Source organism: Puma concolor, chromosome B2 (assembly GCF_028749965.1).
Source record: "Puma concolor isolate L17-30 chromosome B2, mPumCon1.1.hap2, whole genome shotgun sequence".
Classification (NCBI taxonomy): domain Eukaryota; kingdom Metazoa; phylum Chordata; class Mammalia; order Carnivora; family Felidae; genus Puma; species Puma concolor.
Window position 1 is genome coordinate 3,261,740 of NC_141671.1, and position 24,166 is coordinate 3,285,905.

The 24,166-nt window shown below is 41.9% G+C and overlaps 2 protein-coding genes and 1 non-coding gene across 6 annotated transcripts in view; 2 read left to right on the top strand and 1 right to left on the bottom strand.

Annotated features, from left to right (window-relative positions):
• Window positions 1-24,166, top strand: part of LOC147580609 (histone H2B type 1-C/E/F/G/I) — a 505,297-nt gene that overhangs the window by 215,613 nt on the left and 265,518 nt on the right. The window lies entirely within an intron of this gene.
• Window positions 5,259-5,340, bottom strand: TRNAS-AGA (transfer RNA serine (anticodon AGA)). The gene has a single exon. It is a non-coding gene; the product is annotated as a tRNA-Ser (tRNA).
• ZNF184 (zinc finger protein 184) overlaps window positions 9,925-24,166 on the top strand; it is a 28,006-nt gene continuing 13,764 nt past the window's right edge. Inside the window, exons 1-3 of one of the 4 annotated variants that reach the window (XM_086705720.1) lie at window positions 9,925-10,385; window positions 10,621-10,775; window positions 22,726-22,793. In XM_086705720.1, coding sequence (XP_086561846.1) covers window positions 10,769-10,775; window positions 22,726-22,793 — 75 coding nt within the window. In that variant the 5' untranslated portion in view covers window positions 9,925-10,385; window positions 10,621-10,768. Of the gene's footprint in view, window positions 10,386-10,620; window positions 10,776-22,477; window positions 22,794-24,166 lie in introns of those variants that run through there. The other 3 variants (XM_086705719.1, XM_086705721.1, XM_025916965.2) reach the window with 3 other exon arrangements.

Genomic DNA, 24,166 nt, shown 5'->3' on the forward strand with positions numbered 1-24,166 from the left:
ACTCTTGAGTCATCCCATATGCAAAAGAGATCACTTGTTTAGGTCTTCTTTAATGTAGCCCAGTAATGTCTTGTAGTTTCTGATGGAGTCTTCTTGCACAGTTTTGTCAGACTTATTCCTAGGTAATGTTTGTAATGCTATTGAAATGGAATTTAGAAAATTCTATATTTCACTTGTTTGTTGCTAGAATATATTCACACGTTTGACATTTTGCACATTGACCACAAAGGCAATAACCTCCTGAATAGTAACGAATAGTAAGTAACTAAATTCATTTAACTAATTCCAGTAATTTTGAGATTCTTCTCAGTTTCGTACATTCATAATAATGAAAGGTTTCATTTCCCTGAAATTAATATCAATTATTAATAATTGATTAATAATAATTATTATTAATATCAATTATTCTTGTCTTGTTTTTTTAAAAAAATTTTTTTAATGTTTATTTATTTTTGAGAAAGAGACAGAATGCAAGTGGGTTGGAGCAGAGAGGGAGGCAGACTCCAAGATCCAAGCTGTCAGCACAGAGCCTAACATGGGGCTTGAACTCACAAGCTGTGAGATCATGACCTGAGCTGAAGTCGGACGCTCAACCAACTGAGCCACCCAGGGACTCCTATTGTCTTCTTGTTTTATTGCACTAGATTTTACTTCCAGAACCATGTTGAGTAAAAGAAATAATATAGACATCTTGGTCATGTTCCCAGACTGGGTTCAGTGTAGGTATTATTTTATTGTTTTAGGTAGACTAAAGAAATCCCCCTCTATTCAGCATTTTTCGGGTTTTTATCATGAATTGATGTTGAATTTTATCAAATGTTTTTTCTGGGGGCGCCTGGGTGGCGCAGTCGGTTAAGCGTCCTTCAGCCAGGTCACGATCTCGCGGCCCGTGAGTTCGAGCCCCGCGTCGGGCTCTGGGCTGATGGCTCAGAGCCTGGAGCCTGTTTCCGATTCTGTGTCTCCCTCCCTCTCTGCCCCTCCCCCGTTCATGCTCTGTCTCTCTCTGTCCCAAAAATAAATAAAAAACGTTGAAAAAAAAATGTTTTTTCTGTGTTTAATAAGATGATCATTGGTTCTTACATTTATTTTATCGATGCGGTAAATTACATTTTAAAAATGTTAAGCCAAGGGGCGCCTGGGTGGCGCAGTCGGTTAAGCGTCCGACTTCAGCCAGGTCACGATCTCACGGTCCGTGAGTTCGAGCCCTGCGTCAGGCTCTGGGCTGATGGCTCAGAGCCTGGAGCCTGTTTCCGATTCTGTGTCTCCCTCTCTCTCTGCCCCTCCCCCGTTCATGCTCTGTCTCTCTCTGTCCCAAAAATAAATAAAAACGTTGAAAAAAAAATTTAAAAAAAAAAAAAAATGTTAAGCCAATCTTGAATTTCTAGAATAAAGTCCATTTGATCATGATGTTTCAGCTTTTTCAAAAAAGATGCTTGATTTGATTTGCTTTTATCTTAGTTAACAGTTTTGAGCTTTGCTTCTGTTTATAAGAGATACTGGCCTGTAATATGCCAGTATTAATAATTAAATAAAAGACATGTTCTCATAATGTCTTTCAGGTTCTGGATCACAGTTATGTTGGTCTCATAATGAGTTGAAAGATGTTTTTTTTTTCTGTAAGATTTCAGTAGGATTGATTTCATCTCTCTTTGCATAGAAAAATTACAAATGAATCTATCTACTCCTGGAAGTTTATATGAGTGACTTTTTAAATTGTAGATTCAATCTCTTTATTTAAAAAAAATTTTTTTTTGTTGTTCATGTTTATTTACTTTTGAGAGAGAGAGACAGAGCATGAGCAGGGGAGGGGCAGAGAGAGAGGGAGACACAGAATCCGAAGCGGGCTCCAGGCTCTGAGCTGTCAGTACAGAGCCCCACTTGGGGCTCAAACTCACAGACCATGAGATTGTGACCTGAGCCGAAGTCAGACGCTCAACCGACTGAGCCACCCAGGCACCCTGGACACGGTGAGTAAATTATGGATTCAATCTCTTTAATAGGAATAGGACACTTCAGTTTCCTATTGCTTTTTGTGTCAGTTGTGGTAAATTGTGTTTTTCCAGGAATGTATCCATTTCATTGAACACGTCTCATGTATTGACATAAAGATGTTTATAATGCCTCTTTCTTGTTTTCAAAATATATTTAGGATATATATGAATATCATCTATTTCATTCCTACTGCTGGTATTTTGTGTGTTTATCTTATCGTCTTTTTGATTAGTCTTGTTCAGGGTGTATCTATTTTATCATTCTTTTCAAAGAGCCAGCTTTTTCACTTTGTTGATTTTCTCTGATGTATGTCTGTTTTCCATTGATTGATTTTTGCACTTATTTTTATAGAGCCTTCTACTTTGTGCATTTAAATTCCCAACTTTTTATGGCTTGCTGAGCCATAAAATTAAAAAGTTAAATCACTTGTTTTCAACCTTTGTCTTGTTCTAATACCTGCAGTCAAAAATAAAAATTTGGGGGGGGGGGGAGGGCCTGGGTGGCTGTGTCATTTAAGTGTTGGACTTCGGCTCGGGTCATGGTCTTGCAGTTCGTGAGTTCGAGCCCCACGTCGGGCTCTGCACTGACAGCTCAGAGCCTGAAGCCTGCTTCAGATTCTGTGTCTCCCCTCTCTCTGCTCCTCCCCTGTTCGTGCTGTGTGTGTGTGTGTGTGTGTGTGTGTGTGTGTGTGTCTCAAAAATAATAGACATTAAAAAATATGTAAAAATAAAAAATAAAAAAATAAAAATTTCCCTCTAAAAATGGCTCTAGCTACATCAGACAAATAAGAATATAATGCATTTCATTATTACTCAGCTCAAAAAAATTTTAGATTCCATTTTGTTATCTTCTTTGACCCATGGACTACATAGATGTGTATTGCTTTCTGTTCAAACATTCAGAGTTTTCTGGTAGTCCTTCTGAAGTACATAAGATTGAACCTTTGTTACAGTTGGTCTATGTTAGTGTTTCTTTAAGCTAAAGACATAGCCGTTACTCCTTTTGTGTGGTTCTTATGACTAGGGTTTGTCACTTACTGCTAAGGGGAAATGCTTGTGAAGTCTCAAATAACAGTACTGTTAACCAAGTTCCCTCCAACTGGGAGAGGCGTGAACTTTAACCTCTGTGTCCCCCAGAAGTATACGCCCGCTGAATCTCTAGAGAACATTATTGGCCTTCCAGCTGCTCTTTCCGACAGAGTTTTGGAACCTCTTCCTGTGTGTGTGTGCAGTTGAGGGATTTGTCAATGATATAAGAAGAATACATAGAAATTCGAGCTCCTTCTCCGTGGTTCCCTCACCACCAGAACTTTGTCCCTCGGGTTCTAGGTCTCCCCGGCCCAGCGCATCTACATCTTTGCACTTGACATCTATTCCAAAATGCTGGAAAATAGCACGTGTCCTCACGGGGATGCCCTTGTGCACCTCGGGTCCTGTTTCCCTTCTTCCACGGTTCGGAGCCCTTCAAGCCCCGCCCGCGTTGATTGCTCTCAGTGCCTTCGTAATTCTTATCATGAGGAATCATATTTCCTGCATAAAAAAGGAATAGTTTGTCTCTGAAGAAGAGAGACAAATGAGATTCAATGGTAGGTGAAAAGCAGGGGGCAGCCTCCTGCGCCCTAGAGTCGCTTCAGAAATAAGCTAGTGGCCGACAGAGCTGCACGGTAATACTATCTTTTAAACTTGACTATCAAAACTTCATGACAGAATGTTAACAATTAACTTTAAAGTCATATTTCAGATTTAGGCTTTTATCTTGGAAGGGTGGCCCTTCTTTTAAAAAACGATGCTGTTGGGGGGGTGGGGGATGCCTGGGTGGCTCAGTCCTTTAAGCCTCCGCCTCTTGCTCTGGGCTCAGGTCGTGATCTCTTGGTCGTGGGATCAAGCTCCACACCGGGCTCTGCACCAACCGCAGAGAGCCTGCTTGGAATTCTCTCTCTCCCCCTCTCTCTCTGCCCCTTCCCCATTCTCTTGCTCTCAAAATAAGTAACCTTAAAAAAAAAAACAAAAACAAAAACATTTTGAACCCATTCCTTCACCAATCCTAAATTCTTATTGAGTAATTTACTCATTGCCCCTTTCATATGAATGGTTCAAACTGTGTATTTGTGCTTTTCTTTTTCAATATAATTTATTGTCAAATTAGCTAACATAGTGTGTACAGTGTGCTCTTGCTTTTGGAAGAAGACAATAAATTTCAATGAGTATATTCTTCATTTATGGTTTTATTCTGTTTTCTTCTTTCACCCTTTTATTTTGAAATAATTTAATTTTCAAATAATTTCCGACAGAACATTTACGAGAATATAAAGAATTCCTGGCTACCCTTCACTCCATTCTCCAAAGTTTAGCGTGTTTGACATATTCTTGTACTTTCCTTTTCTCTTAATGTCATACTTTTTTGAAACTGAGACGGAGTTTGAAAACGCATTGTCTTTTCTTTCTTCTCCCAGTATTTTCTTAAAGCCATTCTTTTATATAACCAAAGAACAATGAATGCAATCAGGAATTACCACCGATAAAATAAAATTATATAATCCCTGTGGTTCATTCGGATTTCACCGATTGTTCCAATAATGCCCTGCACAGCAAAAGAAAACCCCAGATCATGTGTTGCATTAAATTCTTTTAAGATCTGAAACATTATTCTTCCTCTGTGTCATACTGGTGCGATTTGCGAGGAGGAGAACAACGCAGTTACTTTGTGGAACGACCCTCCTTCTGAAACCGTCAGAGGTTTCCTCTGATCAGATTCACACCACACATTTTTGAGGGATACCTAGAGTGACCTTATGCCCTGCCGACGCGTCACATCCGGGGGAATTCTGATTGGCCGCCAGCCGTCCACCACGTGGTCCCGGAGCTGGCGCCGCCCCCGGCGCGGAAGCCATTTTCCTCCTGGTCGGACTGCAGCTCCTCCCCCGCCCCGCCCCCGCCCCCGCCCCGCTCCGGGACTAGCGCCCTGGCGCCGCAGGTGGACGCCCCCGGCCCAGCGCGGTCCTTCGCCGGACCTCGGATCGCGGAGCGCGGCTGCAGTTCCGGGGCGGGACGACGGAAAGAACTGACGGGACGCGCCCGGGGAGCGTCCCCTGTGGTGGCCCAGGTGCCTGGTGCGCGTCTACACTGGCTAGCCCCGGCCGGCCTCCGCTAAAGCTTCGGGCGGGTTTTCCGAGGAAAAGAGGGAGCCCTGCTCTCCGGGGCGTTAAAGTAACAGGGCCCGCTGCTCCCGGCGGGCCGAGGCCGAACTCGGACCGGAGAAAAACACGCCGTAGTCGGCAGGATTCGAACCTGCGCGGGGAGACCCCAATGGATTTCTAGTCCATCGCCTTAACCACTCGGCCACGACTACATGGGGCTCGAGCGGCCAGCGCAGGCCTTACCTAGAAAGAGCAGCGGCCGAAGGCGGGGAAAGGGTGGAGGCCGCGGGCGCCGGGAGCCGAGCCGCTGCCAAGTGTGTGCGACCTGCCGGCGGTTCCGGGGCCGCGGGCCCGCTGGAGGGGAGCCCGGCGCCCGTGACCGACCGGAGCGGCTTTCGGGAGGGACTCGGCGCCGCCGGCCGCTGTCGCGGGCGCAGGGCGGGGGGAGGGCTGCGGGGGGCGCCTTCCCAGAGCAGGACCCTGTGTTGATTCGTGTGCAAAGCAGGCGCTCTCTCTCTCTCTCCAAAGTCAGCGAGCGCCGGTGTGTTTTCTCTTCCCCGACTTGGTCTCCGCCTTCGAGTCCGAGGTCGTGGGGTGCCCCGGTGCCGGGAGTTGGTTGTGGTCTACTCGGGGTGCCCTGCTCACTTAAGAGGCAAACGATCGCAGGTGGAGAAATCACGTCGCCTGTAGAGAGCGAGGAAGAGACGAGAAAGGGAGAGACGTTAGTTAATCCTGTGGTTTGATGGGACAGCCTGCTCCGAAGGGGTAGACGTGAAGCAGTTATTATCCATAACTTGTGCGGATCCCCTCCTCTTTTTTACTTGGCGTACGCGTTTTTTATCAAGCACGTTGTGGCTCTTTTGTTTTTGCTTAAGTCATCTGGAACGCTAGTTTTGATTGAGGTTTGATACCGAGGAAATATCCAAGATCTGTGCTTTGGAAAACACTGCAAAACAGCAATTAGTGATGTGCCCTTTGAATTACAATTAATCAACTGCTTGTTTGCTTTAGGGTGCCAGTGAGGAAGGAGTGGACACAGGTGCAACTTTGTTTTACTGGACTGAAAATGTTTTTAATGGAATGGGTCTAGGTAAAGGAAGACAATGCACGTTGAGCTGCAGGAAACAAAAGCTAGTCCAGTTATTATTTTAGTCCTGCTTTGGAAATAAACCAAACGTCCATCTGCGGTAGAAAAGACAAATCGTGAGCTGCTGTTGTTGTTTGTTTGTTGTTTTCTTATAAAATGGAATTTCACCCCACAGGGAGTGGAAGGAACTACAAGAACAATCACACGAATGAAACCTCCCACGCTAAGAATGAGCGAGGGGAGCCAGGCACAAAAGAATACATTTATAGTGCATTCCATTGTTTGAAAGTTCAAAAACAGGTGGAACTAATCTGTGGTGTTAGAAATCAGAATACTACTACCCTTGGGAGGAGTTTCTAGCATTCTGGTAATGTTTCGGTTTTCAAATTGGGTGCTGAGTCCATGGTTGTGCTGGCTTTGTGTAGACATACTGAGTTGTTCACTCTTGGATGCTTTGTTCTGTAGCTGTTAAAGTTAATCAAATATTTTCCTTTCAAAAGATCCTTCATCACTAGGATGTCATACTTTTTTGCTGCTGCTACAATGTATGTCACACCCAAATATTTATTGGTAACATACTTACTATTTGGAGTAAAAGCATTCTGTGTTACCAAACTTCCAGCCATTGTGCAAAAAGACGCATTACTGAGGCAGAGTTATATCTTAAATTATTCATCTGTGCATTTTTCATGAATTTCTATCCTTTCCTGTTCTCTAGAACCCTCAGTTAATATGTTAACTTAAATAAACTGTTCAGAGCGTTGCATCCAGTAAAAACTCAGTAAACTTTGTCTTTTATTCACCAAATTATACCTTCTATGTAGGTAGTGTTTTTTGTTTTATTTTTTAATTGGTTGGTGCGTGGCACATGATAGCTGCTCAATTAATATTTTACCCATGTAGCCCCGGAGCATCTATGTGCAACTTCCTGTACTAGCTTCCATTTTATGTGCAGACCCAGTCACTAAAACTAATATATATGTGTACACACGCGTTCTTGCTGTCCTCAGTATTGAAAGTCTCTTTCGCGTAAGGGATGGCTGAAAATTTTCCAAGTCGTCAAAATCTGGTTCCCTTTTGCTTAACAGTTCTTTCCTCGACTTCTTTTTAAATTTTTGCAAAAAAAAAAAATTTTTTTTAACGATAGACATCAGGGAGAAGTCAAGCTGCACCTTCCACACTGTGCTTGGCAATTTCCTCACTTTATAACAACAGTCACTTTTCTTCCAGTTTCTCATTACGTGTCCTTCATTTCCTTCTGAAACCTTAACAGAGCAACTTTGATGGTCATGTGTTTTTTAATTATACACTTTATTTTTTATTTATTTATTTTTTTATTTTTTATTTTTCAACGCTTATTTATTTTTTGGGACAGAGAGAGACGGAGCATGAACGGGGGAGGGGCAGAGAGAGAGGGAGACACAGAATCGGAAACAGGCTCCGGGCTCTGAGCCATCAGCCCAGAGCCTGACGCGGGGCTCGAACTCACGGACCGCGAGATCGTGACCTGGCTGAAGTCGGACGCTTAACCGACTGCGCCGCCCAGGCGCCCCTAATTATACACTTTAAAAAAAGTTTTAGGTTTACAGAAAAATTGAGCAGAAGGTACAGAGTTTCCATATACTCTCACTCCCCCTTCCCCCAACCAGTTTTCCCTATCATTAACATCTTGGGTTAGTGTGGTACCTTTGTTTCAGTTGATGAGCCAGTATTGATATTATTTATGCTGCTAGTTAATATTAGGGATTCACTGTGTCTTGTACGTTCCATGGGTTTTGACAAAAATATAATGACATACATTCATTACGCTATCATACAGAATGGTTTCGCTGCCCTAAAAATCCCCTTCGTTCTATTTATCCATGACTCCTTCCCTTTCCCCAGCACCTTGCAACCATTGTTCTTTGCAGTCTCCACAGGTTTGTCTTTTCCAGAATGTTATATGGTTGGAGTCATAAAGTATGTAGCCTCTTCAAATTCTCTCACTCAGCAGTATGCATTTAATGTTCTTCCGGGTGTTTTGGTAGCTTGATAGGTTATTTCTTTTCCTTGCAGAATAATATTCCATTGTCTGGACGTGCCATTGTTTATCCATCACCTATTGAAGGACATTTTGGTGGCTTTCAAGTTTTGGAAATTAGACTTTTATATGAGCATGAGTTTTCAGTTCATTCGGGCAAATATCCGGGAACGAGATTGCTGGATCGTATTGTAAGAGTATGTTTTGTTTTGTGAGAAATTGCAAACTGTCTTCCAAAGTGGTTGTACCATTTTGCCCTCCCACCAGCCATGAATGAGAGATATATTCTTAAACTCGGGAAGCTGTTCATGTCTTTACTTGGGAGGGTCTAGTGTTACAGAGATTAAAAGTGAGAGTTTGGGACCAAATTCCTAAACTCAAGTCCCAGCTTCCCCATTTGCTGGCTGTGTGATTTAGGCAAGTTATTCAACGTATCTGTGCCTCAGCTTCCTTCAGTTGTAGAGTAGGAATAATAATACAGAATAACTTCATTAGCTTGTTTTAGGAATTTAAAAAGTTAATAGATGCAAAGCACTTATTAGGACCCTGCCTGGCATAAAGTCATATGAAAATCATAGCTCATTGCATATCGTCACTTTTTCCTGATGGCCAGTTATCCCTATGTTGGCTTTCCATCGTCTGTCCTTTATATCACTTTTTCTTCTGCCTCATTCATCTTTTTCTTCTGATTCATAGAAGAGCTTTTTAAAAGAATATCCTATAGGTAACCGACTCACTTTTCACAGCATCCATCCAGTTCTCCAATATGACTTTAATTATGCTGCTGATGTTAAATATGCTCGCTATATATTTTTATCCTTTTTCATCTAGAATGTCTTTTTAGTGTTTTGTTTTTTTCACATCTTGTTCTCACATCTCTCTATCCTGTTTTCATTGGGTCGATGTCTTCTTGGAATCTACTGAGAATATCAACTTGTTCCCTGAAATTTTCTAGTGCCTCCCTTAGATCTTTTTTGAAATCTGGTCTTAGATGTCGTTTCTCCTTTCCTTTCCTTTGTGAATTTGTCTTTCATGTATTCATTGTTAGGATTTCCAAGTTTAATGTTTTGTCATCCAGCACTGACTTGACCTTAGGCCCTCTATCCAAAAGCCTGGGAAGCAGCACAGTCAGTTGCGTGGGCCACACATCGAACACTATAAAAACCTACGGACTTCTATTGGGTTCTTTTCTGCCAGGGACACACCGACAGACCGGCGTTGGACTCCATTCGCAGCTGACGTAGGCTTACACCGTGCACTGCTGTAGGGCAGAACACGGTAACACCACTTCCCGCTTTCCTTTAGCATTTAAAAAGATGTGGGTCGCGACCCATTTGAAAGTCCTGAAGGCAATATAATGGGCCACGACAAGAAGTTTTAAAATGAAGAAATAGAGCCCTAAATAGAATGCAGAACAAGTAGTAAAGGCAAATAATGAATTGTGCAGTGTTTCCCTGCGTTTTAAAATTATACACGTGTGTAAATGTGTATCTCCTACACTACGTTCGGTCACACAAACTTGAGGGTCCCCAGGGTCCGGTTACTCCCGCCAGAGACGTTCAGAAGCCAGAGACTGGCGCGGAGAACTCCCGGCCCCGCCCAACGGGAGCTCTGGGAAATGGAGTTCGGCGTCGTGGAGCATTCTGGGAACCGTAGTTCCGCGCGTCCGCCGGGCACGACGAGCGGGGGGAGGGGCTCTCTCCGCGCGACCGGAAGTGGCCGTTGAAGCCGGCAGAGGTTGGCGCTGGGGAAGTGCACCCTCTTCGGCTCCCTTCGCTAGGTCTGGTGCCGGTCCCGGCGCTTCCGGACGCGCGAGCTGAGAGTGTGGAGAGCCCTAGAGGGAGGGAAGCCCAGGTATCACCATGGCAACCGCCAGCCTTGCGGCTGCGTGACGTCATCCTCCTCGCCCCGCTGGAAGCGGCCTCTGCGAGAGGGAGCTGGGGAGTCCTCGGAGGGGGCGCCCCTCGCCTCCCTCCGCGCGGGGCGGTTCCGCCCTGATCCCTTGGAGGGCTTTGTTCTTTTGTTCCGGTCTGGGAGGAAGGACTGGGAGCGGGCCCCGCCCCGCCGCTCCACCTTCCAGCGTTTCCACCCCGCAACAGGTGTGTCTTCCGTTCGCGAGCCGGGGTGTGAGCCCGCAAGTGGGCACGGAGGTAACGGGCCGGGTCTGGGGGCGCCTCTGGCCAGACTGCAGGGTGGGCACCAAGGGGTTTTTGAATCCGGGGCTGAACCTGCGTACTCGAGCTCCACTCTCTTTTTGTTCAGCGGGAGTGCCTGTTTGGTGGCTCTCGGCGGACACTTCTCTTTTCCAAGGGTCTCTTAGCCACTGTGCAAAACTCAGAGGTGCGATTGTGACGCAGGCTGCTGACCCCGGGCTGTGTCTTTTAGGGCTGCCCCGCTCCGCCCGTGTAAGGGCTCAGCCGGCGCCGACTCCTGGCCGGACACCTGAGCCCCCCAGACCGAGGCCCCCGCTGGAAGGACGCTGCTTGAGAAATCCTGGTGTCCAGGCTCGGGAGGAACGGAATGAGCTCCTGAGATGGAAGGTAGTGGGGACTGGAGGGGGGACAGAGGGCTGATGGAGGCAAAAGGACAGTGAGGACCGGAAGATCGACTACTTGACAGAACTCATTGGTAGAGGTGGAAGTTGGGGGGGTGGGGTGGGGAGCTTATCTTAGGGATAGAGAAAAACTGCATTCCATCAAGGGGAGAGATTCTTACATTCATATGGAGAGACTTGCAGGAAGAGTTAAGTCTCCCCGGCTTCGGGATTGGGGAATGAGAAGGAGAGATGATTCAGAATGTCTGTGATCCTCACGTGACTTCTGTTTCTTAAATATTAGGATGGTAAACTTGCAGTCAGAAAAAATCTTGGTAATCATCCCTTCAGTGCAAGAATTAAAGTGTCCCTTGCTGATGGCCGTCTGTCAAGCCTATGCGAAGTGTGGCATCAAACTCCATTTTGGGTGCAGACTGTTCCCTTGTTGGCTCTTTTTTTTTTAGTTCCTTCTATTAGGCAGAAGTGCCTAGCCCTGTAACTTCTGTGTTGGATCTTAGTTCTTGGTCTCCGAAAGCAAGAGACTGTTCTCTCTTCCACATTACTGCCCTCCAGAATGCGAATTCAGCTGTTACAACTCCTACTCGCACATTCTTTTCTTTTCTAAACAAAACCGTCTCAGCTCCGTTGATGGATCTTATAGGACACATCTGGACCTCTTCGACTCTCCTGCAGGCGAGCATGCTTCTTAAAATGCATTGCCTGAAATTAAACATAGTTCTTTACAAATGCTTTGAAAAACACCTAAAAGGACGAATTTGTTTGAATTATATTTCTGCTGTGCAGCATCAGGTTACGTTTGTTTTGAAAAAAAATCAGCGATATTGTGCTGTAAGCCCTAGATCTTTTTTACATAACCGTAGGGAAGTAGATTTATGCCATCCTGTGTAAGAGAATTGTTTTTTATCCTTAAATATCAGGACTTCACATATATGATTGTTTAGGGCTTTTTCCAGCTTGTCAGAATAATTATGAATCTTCATCTATTCAGTGTTTTTTTTGTTTTTGTTTTTACATATATTTGTTGTAAGTAGGCTCCACACATTGAACTCATGACCTTGAGATCGAGAGGCACAGGGTCTACCGACCGAACCATCCACGTGTCCCATTTATTTAGTGTTTTAACTGTCCTTTCCAACTTTATCTCACTACCATATTTAATGAATATTCCTTTTATTTCTTTCTTCGTGTCCTTGAACAGGTTCAGAGTAAGGACAGAGCCCTGTGACCTGTCATTATAGACTTTCCTCTACATTGTCACTGTCTTTACATTGTTCAGATATGGCCATCAAGTCAGGTTTGGTTTAACCTATTATCATACAGTTCTTTTTTTGAATTTATTTAACATCATTAGAAGTCTTAATATTTCTTGTATTATTTATGCAGGTTCGAGATATATCTTATTGATTGTCAATTCTTTTTTTTTTTTTTTTTTAGGAGTGCAAAGAATCTCTTCTGTTTCTTACAAGTGCATATCTATCTAAAATTATCTCAAAACAAAACAAAAAGTTTGATTTTAAACATCAGCTGTTTTTTTTTTATATCATCGAAGAACAATTATAGATTATAATAAAAATAACAATTCCATAAAAATAACAATAGCATCAAAAATATGAAATGGGAGAGGTGCCTGGGTGGCTCAGTTGGTTAAGCATCCAACTCTTGATTTCGGGTCAGGTCATGATCTCATGGTTTGTGAGACTGAGCCCTGCGTCTGGCTCTGCACTGAACAGCATGGAGCCTGCCTGGGATTCTCTCTCCCTCGCTCTCTGCCCCTCCCCCGCTCATGTTCTCTCTCCTCAAAATAAATAAATGAGCATTAAACAAAACAAAACAAAACATTAAAACATATGAAACAGGAATATATCTAATATGTGTAAGCTCTGTACACTTAAAACTACAAAATGTTTCTGAGAAAAAGTTTTTTCTAGCTATATTTAGATATACTTGCCTCATAACATTGTGTAAGTTTAAGTTGTCCATAGTGATGATTTGATATATATTGGGAAGTGATTACCTCAGTAGGGTTAGTTATCACATCCACTGTTGATAGAAATGTAAATAGATATAATCACTATGGAAAGCAATACAGGTTCCTCAAGAAATTAAAAATAGAACTTCCAAATGATCCAGCAGTCCCACTTCTGGAAATGAAATCACTATCTTGGAGAAGTATCTGCACCCCCATATTTATTATAGTGTTAATCACAATAGCCAGGACATGGAAACAACCTAAGTGTCCATCAACACATGAATGGATAAAGAAAATGTGATATATGTATTTCCATAGTGGCTATACCAACTTACATTCCCATTAATAGTACACAAAAGTTCCTTTTCTACACATCCAGCAACACTTATTATCTTTTGTCTTTTTGATAATATTCTAACAGGTGTGAGGTGATAACTCACTTGGTTTGGATTTGCATTTCCCTGATACTTAATGATGTTGAGCATCTTTTTTTTTTTTTAATTTTTTTTTAACGTTTATTTATTTTTGAGACAGAGAGAGATAGAGCATGAACGGGGGAGGGTCAGAGAGAGAGAGGGACACACAGAATCCGAAACAGGGCCCAGGCTCTGAGCTGTCAGCACAGAGCCTGACGCGGGGCTCGAACTCAGGGACCGTGAGATCATGACCTGAGCCGAAGTCGGATGCTTAACCCACCAAGCCACCCAGGCGCCCCGATGTTGAGCATCTTTTAATGTACCTCTTTGGTACATTTGTGTATCTTCTTTGGAAAAATGTTTATTCAGGTCCTCTGCCTATTTTTAAATTGGATTACTTGTTTTTATGCTGTTGAGCTGTATGAGTTCCTTACATATATTTTGGATATTAACCCCTATCAAATACGTGGTGTGCAAATATTTTCTCTCATTCCATAGGTTGCCTTTTCATTTTATTGATGGTTTCCTTTGCTTTTCTTTGCAGAAATTTTTTAGTTCGCTATAGTTCATGTTTGCTTATGTTGCTTGTACTTTTGATGTCATGTTGAAAAGATCATTGCCAAGACTAGTGTCAAGGAGCTTTCCTCCTAAGTTTTCTTCTAGGACTTTTAGGTTTTAGGTTTTGTTTAAATCTGTAATCTATTTCAGGTTAATTTTCATGATTGGTATATGACAGGGTTCATTTTCATTCTTCTACCTGTGATTATATCTAATTTTCTTACCACCGTTTTTTTTTTTTTTTTTTTACGTTTATTTTTGAGACAGAGAGAGACAGAGCATGAGCAGGGGAGGGGCAGAGAGAGAGGGAGACACAGAATCTGAAACAGGCTCCAGGGTCCAGGCTCTGAGCTGTCAGCACAGAGCCCGACGCGGGGCTTGAACTCACGGACCGTGAGATCATGACCTGAGCAGAAGTCAGATGCTTAACCGACTGAGCCACCCAGGCACCCCATCTTACCACCATTTTTTGAAGAGACTATTCTTCCACCATTCTTTCCCCATTGGGTATTCTTGGGTCCCTTGTCAAATATGAATTGGCTAAACATAAGAAGGTTTACTTCTGGGCTCTCAATTCTGTTCCATTAGTTTGTGTCTCTTTTTATGCTAGCACCATATTGTTTTCATTGCTATGGGTTTATAATATAGTTTGACATCAGAAAGTGTGGTGCATCCTATTTTGTTCTTCTTTCTCAGGATTGCTTTGTCTTTTGGGGGTCTTTTGTAGTACCGTATGGATTTTAGGATTCTTCTTCCTATTATTCTGAAAAATGCCATTGGAATTTTGATAGGGATTACATTGAATCTGTAGACAGCTTTGGGTATTATGGACATTTTAACAATAGAAATTCTTCTGATCCATGAACATGGGATACCTTTCTATTTATTTGTGTCTTCTGTGATTTTTTTTTCATCAGTGTTTTGTAGTTTTCAGAGTAGAGATCTTTCACCTACTTGGTTAAATTTATTCCTAAGTATTTTATTTTATTGTTTTTGATGCTATTCTAAATGGGATTGTTTTCTTTTTTTTAGATGCTTCATTTTTAGTGTTTAGAAACACCACTGATTTTTGTATGTTGATTTTGTATCCTGCAACTTTGCTGAATTTGTTGATTAGTTCTAACAGTGTTTTTGGAAGGCAGCTATGCTCACCACTATACCACTAATGCCTAACAGTGGTTTTGGTAGACTTTTAGGCTTTTCTCTATATAATATCATGTCATCTGCAAACATAATTTTACTTCTTCCTTTCTAATGTGGATACCTTTTATTTCTTTTTGTTGTCTAATTACTCTGGTTAGGACTTCTAGTATTATGTTAAATAGAAAAGGTGAGAGTGGGCCCCTCCTCTTGTCCCTTATCATAAAGGGAAGTCTTTGAATGTTTTCCAGTGAGTATGATGAGTAGGTTTGTTATATATGGTGCTGAGTTTGAAAAGTATTGGTGTTAAAAATTGTTGGAAGTATTAGGTAGAGTTCACCAGTGAAACAGTGGGCTTGTCTGTTTGGGGGGAAGGTTGAATACTGATTCAATCTCCTTACTCCTTATTGGTCTGTTCAGATATTCTGTTTCTTCATGATTCAGTTTTATTGGGTTGTATGTTTCCAAGAATTTATTTTTTATAGGTTATCCATTTTTTAAAATTTATTTATTTAGAGAAAGAGTTGAGTGTGTGCAGGGATGGGGCAGAGAGGGAGAGAGAGAATCCCAAGCAGGATCTGTACTGTCAACTCAGAGCCCAACATGGAGCTCAGTCTCACAAACTGAGATCATGACCTGAGCTGAATTCGAGTCAGATGCTCAACCAACTGAGCCAGCCGGATGCCCTGATATAGGTTATCCATTTTGATGGCACAGTAGTTTCTTGTGATCCTTTCTGTGGATCAGATTTCTGTGGTATCAATTTCTGTGGTAATGCTTCCTTTCATTTAAGCTTTTTCTCTTTTTTTCTTAGTTTAGCTAAAGGTTTTTCAATTTTGTGTGCCTTTTCAAAAAACCAACTCTTAGTTTCATTGATCTTTTCTATTATTTTTCTGGTGTTTATTTCATTTACTTCTGCTCTGATCTTTGTTATTTCCTTTCTTCTGCTAACTTGGGACTCAGTTTGTTCTTTTTCCAGTTCCTTGAGTGCAGAGCTAGGTTGTTTATTTGAGAACTTTCTTTTTTCTTAATGTAGACATTTAGTGTTAATTCTCTCTTAGTACTAATTTTGCTATATCTGATAAGTTTTGATACTTTGTTTCCATTTTTATTTGTTTCGAGATATCTTTTGACTTCCCTTTTGATTTCTTCTTTTACTCTTTGGTTGCTCAGGAATATGTTGTTTTGTGTCCACATATTTAATTTAATTTAATTAATTAATTAATTAATTTATTTTTACATTTATTTTTGAGAGACAAGAGCATGAGCGGGGGAGTGGCACAGAGAGAGAAGGAGACACAGAATCTGAAGCAGGCTCCAGGCTCTGAGCAAGCGGTCAGCACAGCCTAACGCTGGGCTCGAACCCATGAACCGTGAGATCATGACCTGAGCCGAAGTCAGACACGTAACTGACTGAGCCACCCAGGCAGCCCTGTGTTCACATATATATATTTTTAAGTTTGTTTATTATTTCTTTTCAGAGAGAGAGAGAACACGCATGCACGCACATAGGGGAGGGACAGAGAGACGGGGAAACAGAATTTAAAGCAGGCTCCACACCATCAGCGCAGAGCCCAATGTGGGCTCGAACTCACAAAACCATGAGATCATGACCTGAGTTGAAACCAAGAGTCAGATGCTTAACTGACTGAGCCACCCAGGCACCCCTGTGTCCACGTATTTTTGAATGACCTCCACTTTTCATATCATTGTTTGAGTAGATAGTGGGTATGATTTCAGTCTTCTTAAATTTACCAAGACTTGATTTGTGATTTTTCATATGATCTGTCCTGGAGAATGCCCCTTGTGTCCTCAAGAAGAATGTGTATTTGGTGGTGTTGGATAGAATGTTGTATATATGTCTTTTAGGTCCATTTGGTCTAAAGTAGGTTCAAGTCCAGTGTTTCTTTGTTAATTTTCTGTCTGGATGCCCTACTCATTGCTGAAAGTGGGGTACCGAAGTCTTTTACTATTATGCATTGTTGTCTATTTCCCCCCTGAAACCTGTTAGTATTTGCTTAATAAGTTTAGGAGTTTTGATGTTAGTATGTATTTGTAGTTATTATATCCTCTTCATGAATTGACCCCTTTATCATTATATAATGGCTCTTTTGGTCTCTTTTCACAATTTGTGACTTTAAGTCTATTTTGTCTGATATATGTATAGCTACCTCTGCTCTCTTTTGCTTTCCTTTTGGATGGAGTATCTTTTTCCATCCCTTTACTTTGAGCCTAGTGTGCCTGTAAAATTGAAGTGAGTCTTTTATAAGGCAGTATATCAGTTGGGTCTTATTTTCCTTTATCCATTCAGCCACTGTGTTCCTTTTGACTGGAGAATTTAGTCCATTTAAGTGAAGACCTACTATTGCCTTATTAGGTTTTTTTGGGTTTTTTTCCGGCTGTTTTGTACTTCCCTGGCTCCTTTCTTCCTCTTTTGCTGTCTTCCTTTGTGAACTGATCATTTTCCATAGTGGTATGCTTTGATTTCTTTAACTTTTGTGTATTTACTGTAAGTTTTGCTTTGTGGTTATCCTGGGGCCTACAGAAAACATCTTAGAGATAAAACAGTCTGTTTCAAGCTGATAACCAACTAAACTGCGATTCCATACAAAAACTCTATCTTATTACTGCCCTTCCTATTATCTGTCTTTGACATCACAGTTTACATCTTTTTATATTCTGTGTCTATTAATAAATTATTGTAGTTAACGTTTTTGTCCTTTAACCTTTATATGAGAATTAAATGTTGAACACACAACCATATTACAGTATTAGTGTTCTGAATTTGACTATATACTTATCTTTACCAGTGTGTTGGGTTTTTTTGTTTTTAATTTTTCCTTATTTATATTAGAGAGAGAGACAGAGTGTGAGTGGGGGAGGAACAGAGAGAGAGGGAGACACAGAATCTGAAGCAATCTCCAGGCCCTGAGATATCAACACAGAGCCTGACGCGAGGCTTGAATTCACGGACCATGAAATCATGATCTGAGCCTAAGTTGGATGCTTAACCGACTGAACCACCCAGGTGCCCCATTTACCAGTGTGTTTTGTAATTTCATGTTTCATGTTATTAATTAGTATACTTTTACTTCACCTTGAATGATGCCTTTCAGCATTTCTTGTAAAACAACTCTAGAGGTGATGAACTCCTTCAACTTGTGTTGTATAGAAAAGTCTTTATCTCTCCCTCATTTCTGAAGCATAGCTTTGCTGGGTAAAGTATTCTTGGTTTGAAGTTTTTTTCTTTTAGCACATTGCATATATTATCCCACTCTGTGCTGGCTGCACTTTTTTTTGCTGAGAAATCTGCCAGTAGCCTTCCCAGGACTTCCCTTAAATGTGAACAAAATTTTTTTTTCCCTGTTCCTACTTTTATAATTTTCTTTTTGTCTTTGATCGTAGACAGTTTTATCATTATGTGTTTTAGAGAAGATGTTTTTCAGTTGAAATTATTTGGAGACCTGTGAGCTTCATGAACTTGGAGGTGTTAGTCTCTCCCAAGATTTGGGAAATTCTTAGTTATTATTTCTTTAGATAAGCTTTCTGTTCCTTATTTCCTTTATTCTTCTGGGACTCCACTAATGTGTAGATTGTTTTTCATAGGCATTCTTTTTTTCCTTTATCTTCCTCTGAATGGATAATTTCGATGTTTACTTATTTTTGAGAGAGAGAGAGATGGGAGTGAGTGGAGGAGGGACCGAGAGAGGGAGATACAGAATCTGAAGCAGATTCTTATCAGCACAGAGGCTGACATGAGGCTGTAACTCCCCATCAGATCATGACCTGAGCCAAAGTCGGACGCTTAATTGATGGAGCCACCCGGATGCCTCTGAATGGATAATTTCAAATGACATGTGTTCTACCTCACAGGTTCTTTCTTCTCCATGGTCCAGTGTGCAATAGGTGTCTTCCATTGCATTTTTCATATCATTCATTATGTTCTTTGGCTCTAAAATTTGTTTTGGTTTGCTTTGCCTTTTGTTAATGATGTCTATCTGCTAAACTTCTAATTTTATGTATTGTTTTCCTAATTTAATTTAAATATTTTTCTGTGTTTTCTTCTAGCTCACTGAACATCTTTAAAACAATTATTTTGAATTACTATTTTTTTTGTCATGTAAGTCATAAATCTCCATTTGTTTGGGGTTAGTTAAAGGAAAATTGTGTTCCTTCAGTGGTGTCCTGTTTTCTTGGTTTTTCGTGTTTCTTGAAATCTGGTGTTCCATCTTTGCATTTGAAGAAGCAGTCACCTTCTCCTGTCTTTACTTACTGATTTCAGGAAAAAAAATACCTTCTGTCAGGGATTTTGAGGCTTTCTCTGACCTTCTATGGCTATGTCTGCCTCACATTTCTTATTCCCTCTTGGCTGGGAATTCTTAAAATTGTGTGCCTTCTCTCAGTCCTGCAAAGCCAGGCTGAGTGCTGACAGACTCCCATTTGCTCTCCTTGGTGGTGCTGAATGCTGAGGGCTTAGTGCTTTCTCTCAGCCCTGCAGGGTCAGGTCGGCCCTCTGCATGCGCTCACTAGTTGTCTACAAAGTCTCGCTCTCCCCTCCATCAGGAGTGTCCATAGGGAGCCAGCCATAGGGCCAGGGGTGTTGTGGGGAGGTATGTAGGGCACTGGAGGTGCCCACGGGCTAGTTGGGGGTATCTGCAGCTGGAGCATCCCCAGTGGGTTGGCTTCCTGAGGGCCCATGAAGTGGCTTGTAGGATCTGTGGTCCTTCATTTCCCTCTGAGAGCACCGACTCCTGTTCTCTCAGCTGCTCCCTGTCCCCCAGTCACACGGTCTCTGGCTGGGTGGGAAGGAAGTGGCGGGAAGCTGAATATTCTCACAGTCTCACTTTTACCCTGTGGGAGAAATAAAGGGCCTTGAAGGTCTCTCGGCCCTGAGCTTTACCACCTTGGGGGTGGGGGGTGATGCAGATAAAGTGAAACTGCCTCTTGCATCTTCGGAGCATCTGGTCCTGGGTGTGCTGAAGCTTCTCTGTTGGGCTCCTGGGCTTCCACACAGACCACTGTGAACCATCCCTGGGTGATTGTCTGAATCGTGTTCTTTGAGGGAAGATGATAGAAAACTCTTACTCTGCCACGTTGATGACATCCTTCTCCTCAGTTCTCTGCCTATCATATCTTTTATGAACGTTCTTTTTAATTCTGAGTTCCTCAGAATTATTGCCAGAGTAATTTCATTGTAAGTCGTTGCCTTTTGTTTTCTTTTTGGGATTTTTCAGTTGTTTAGTTAGGATTACTTTTCATGAACCTCCGTCCCTTATAGTCCTGATACCTGTAACATGTAGTGAGCATCTGCTGTTGCCAGGCACATACTTGCTTTCTACAGGTGTCACTGGTGTTGGTTCTGTGGGTTTCTGTTACTTGAAATCAAAAGCATCTTACCCATGTTTCTCATTTCTGTTTTCCTAAAGTTTTGGGTACATAGCTGTACATGGTCATTTCCTTCTGTCCATGGATGGATGCATGGATAAAGATGTGGTACATGTATACATAGATATATGCACACAATGGGAGTATTACTCGGCAGTCAAAAAGAATGAAATCTTGCCATTTGCAACTACGTGGATGGAACTGGAGGGTATTTTGCTAAACAAAATTAGAGAAAGACAAAAATCAGATGACTTCACTCATATGAGGACTTTAAGAGACAAAACAGATGAACGTAAGGGAAGGGAAACAAAAATAATATAAAAACAGGGAGGGAGACAAAACATAAGAGACTCTTAAATGTGGAGGACAAATTGAGGGTTAATGGAGGGGTTGTGGGAGGGGGGAGAGGGGAGGGGCTAAATGGGGAAGGGGCACTAAGGAATCTACTCCAGAAATCATTGTTGCACTATATGCTAACTAATTTGGATGTGAATTTAAAAAAACAAGAATTGTTAGCAACACTAAATAAAAGACAAAAACTTAAAAAAAAAAACAAAAAACTCTTGGGGTGCCTGGGTGGCTCACTCAGTTAAGCATCCAGCTTCAACTCAGGTGAGGATCTCAGGATTTGTGGGTTGAAGCCCCAGATCAGGCTCTGTGCTGACAGCTCAGAGCCCAGAGCCTGCTTCAGACTGTGTGTCTCCCTCTCTTACTCCCCCTTCCCCACCCCCATCTCAAAAAGTAAACATAAAAAAGTTTAAATAAAAACTATAAAATCACATCTTCATTTTTTTTCCTCAAAATTTCTATTACAGATCAGTTTTCCCTTACTGATCAAATTTAAGTCTAGAAAAAGAAACAGTTCCTTTTGTTGCTTCCTCTGTTTTCTGGGAACCGGGCTTCCCTGGTAACCATTACTCTGAATAGACCTCCCCAAGAGCAATGTTTGTTTTTGTTTGTTGACATATCAATTATATACATAAAGTGCACAAATCTAGAGTATAGTGCTTGATTAATGTTTTATGTATCATATACCAGTGTAATCACCACCACATTAAGATATAGAATGTTTCTGATGCCCCAGAAGTTTCTCTTGTGCTCCTGCCCAGTTGTTATCCCTCCAGAGGTAATCACTGTTCTATTACCATAGACCAGTTTGGTCTGTTTTTTTTTTTTATTTAAGTGAAATTACATAGTATGCGTCTTGTTATGTTTTTTGTTTTGCTCAACATTATGAGTTACATCCATGTTATTTGGTATATCGACAGCTCGTTCTTTATATTGTTGAATAATATTCTGTTGTATGAAAATGTCATGGTTTATTCATGTTGAAAGATGTTTGGGTTATTTCCGGTTTGGGGCTATCATCAGTAAACCTGCTATGAGCAGTCCTGTACAAGTGTTTAGGTGGTTGTAAGCCCTCACTTTCATGATTGTAGGCACACGAGTGGAATTGCTGAATTCACAATGAACATGTTTAAAGTCAGTATATACCTGCCAAACACTTTTTCTATGTGATTGATAAATTTACAGGCAACTGCACAAAAGTTCCAGTTTCTCTATGTCCTTGCCGCAGTTAGTACTGATCAGGTCTGTTTAATTTTTAGACAATCTAGCGGGTAGGTAGTATGACTAATATATGCTATTGTGATATTTAATTTTCATGAATAGCAGAGTTTCAAAGGGCCTGGGAAGTAATCGTATCTTTTTTTCATTTAAAAAAAAAATGTTCATATATTTTTGAGCGAGAGAGGGAGGAAGAGAATCCCAAGCAGGCTCTGCGCTGTCCGGGCGGAGCCCCATGCAGGGCTCGAACTCATGAACCACGAGATCGTGACCTGAGCCGAAATCAAAAGTCAGATGCTCAACCGACTGAGCCACCCATGTGCCCCTGGAAACAATCATTTTTTATTCAGATGTTGGATATAGCAGAGAAGGCAGCAGAAATACTTTGCCTCGGGGCGCCTGGGTGGCGCAGTCGGTTAAGCATCCGACTTCAGCCAGGTCACGATCTCGCGGTCCGTGAGTTCGAGCCCCGCGTCAGGCTCTGGGCTGATGGCTCAGACCTGGAGCCTGTTTCCGATTCTGTGTCTCCCTCTCTCTCTGCCCCTCCCCCGTTCATGCTCTGTCTCTCTCTGTCCCAAAAATAAATAAACGTTGAAAAAAAAAATTAAAAAAAAAAAAAAAAAAGAAATACTTTGCCTCACTTAACAGGGAACATAGATTGAGTTGAATGATGCTGTCAAGTCTAGAGACAGAACTGTGAGAGTAATGCTTTACCTCCCGAGCCTACCGATGAGGGTGCCACGTGCTAGTCAGCATTTATCTTGTTTCTTTTTTTGGATTCTGAGAAGTAAAGGAAATGGCATAATAGTTCCTGCTATTCTCACGTAGAAAGATAATCTGGATTTAAGATTGCAGGGACCAGCTAATGTTGACACGACTCACTGTGGTTTCTTCTTCTCCAGATCCGACCTCTTCGGAGTCCACCCTTCTCCCAGGGGGCCATACTCTCCTCCCACCAGCCAGTTTTCACGTAAGTCGGAATGATCCCAAATGCCATTTTAGTCCTTCGAGTGGATTGTGTATTTCTTGCTGTGGGGTATGTTCATTTAAAAGCCAATGTTGGGAATTCATTCTGGGCTCCCACCTGCCCAGTGACCTTGTTCAGACCTCTGCTTCTTCAGCTTGACTGACACGTTTGCGACTTAACCTCTTGCTTCGTATCTTGTCATGCTCCAACAGTGAGAGAGCAAAAGAAGATCAAGTCTTGACTTGATCCTTAACTTGAATAGGCCAAATGACCGCTAAAAACCAGAACAGGTAAATATAAAACAGGTTAAATGAGTACCATGAAAATAGAGAATGCAAAAAGTGTGTGGTCTGGCGGGGTCAGGAGAGTTTCACGGGGATAAGGGATTTGTGTTACTAGTAAAAGGATGGGTGACATTTGGATATATTTTTTTAAATGTTTATTTATTTATTTTGAGAGACAGTCAGTGAGTGGAGGAGGGGTAGAGGGAGAGAATCCCAAGCAGGCTCTGTGCTGTCAGCGGGGCTGGAACTCATGCACCGTGAGATGGTTACCCGAGCTGAAATCAGGAGTTGGACGCTTAACTGACTGAGCCACCCAGGCACCCCTCGGTATGGAGAAGATTTTGAGAAAGGTTCACAAGTAAGAAAGGTGTCACATAGGGTTCATGAAGATTGTGGGAGCTGGTTTCTTTGGGCAGATGGTAAACAAATGGTTGAAGAAGTTGGAACAGGACAAGCCTCTGATGTCTAGACGAGGTGTTGAAGGCTTTATTCTGTAGGCCATTCATGAACCATTAGTGGTTTCTGAGGAGGGATTGGACAGGACAATGTTTTAAGAAAAAACAGTAACTGAGAATTTAGGAAAAAAAGGTAACCATTATTCCACCAGGTATCATTAACCTCAAGCCCCCCTTTAATCAGGCTCCTTTTTCTTAGATTTTTTTTCCCCTACTTCTTGTCCCACAATGTAATCGTCAAAGAAATGACCCCAGTTCTTCCTACTTTGAGCTCAGACTCAAAGACTCTGGTAGGTCTTTATTTTTTATTGGTGAATGATATGATAATAAACTGTGTATATTTAAAGTGTATAACTTGATAAGTTTTGACGTACACGTGCACTCATGAAACCATCACCACAGTCAAGACAGTGAAGATACCCAACCAGAGAACATTCTCTGTATGACTGAATCTTTTTGAATCTGAGACTTTTGTTCTCATTATAGTCTATCTTGATAAATGAGCAGTGAGCACTTGAGAAGAATGTGTATTTTTTCAGGTTGTTGGGTAGAGGATTCTAAGAATGTATTTGTTTCCTTTTACAAGGTTAATGGCTTGAACCCACACATTTACTGGCTTAGTTGCAGGGGTCAGTAG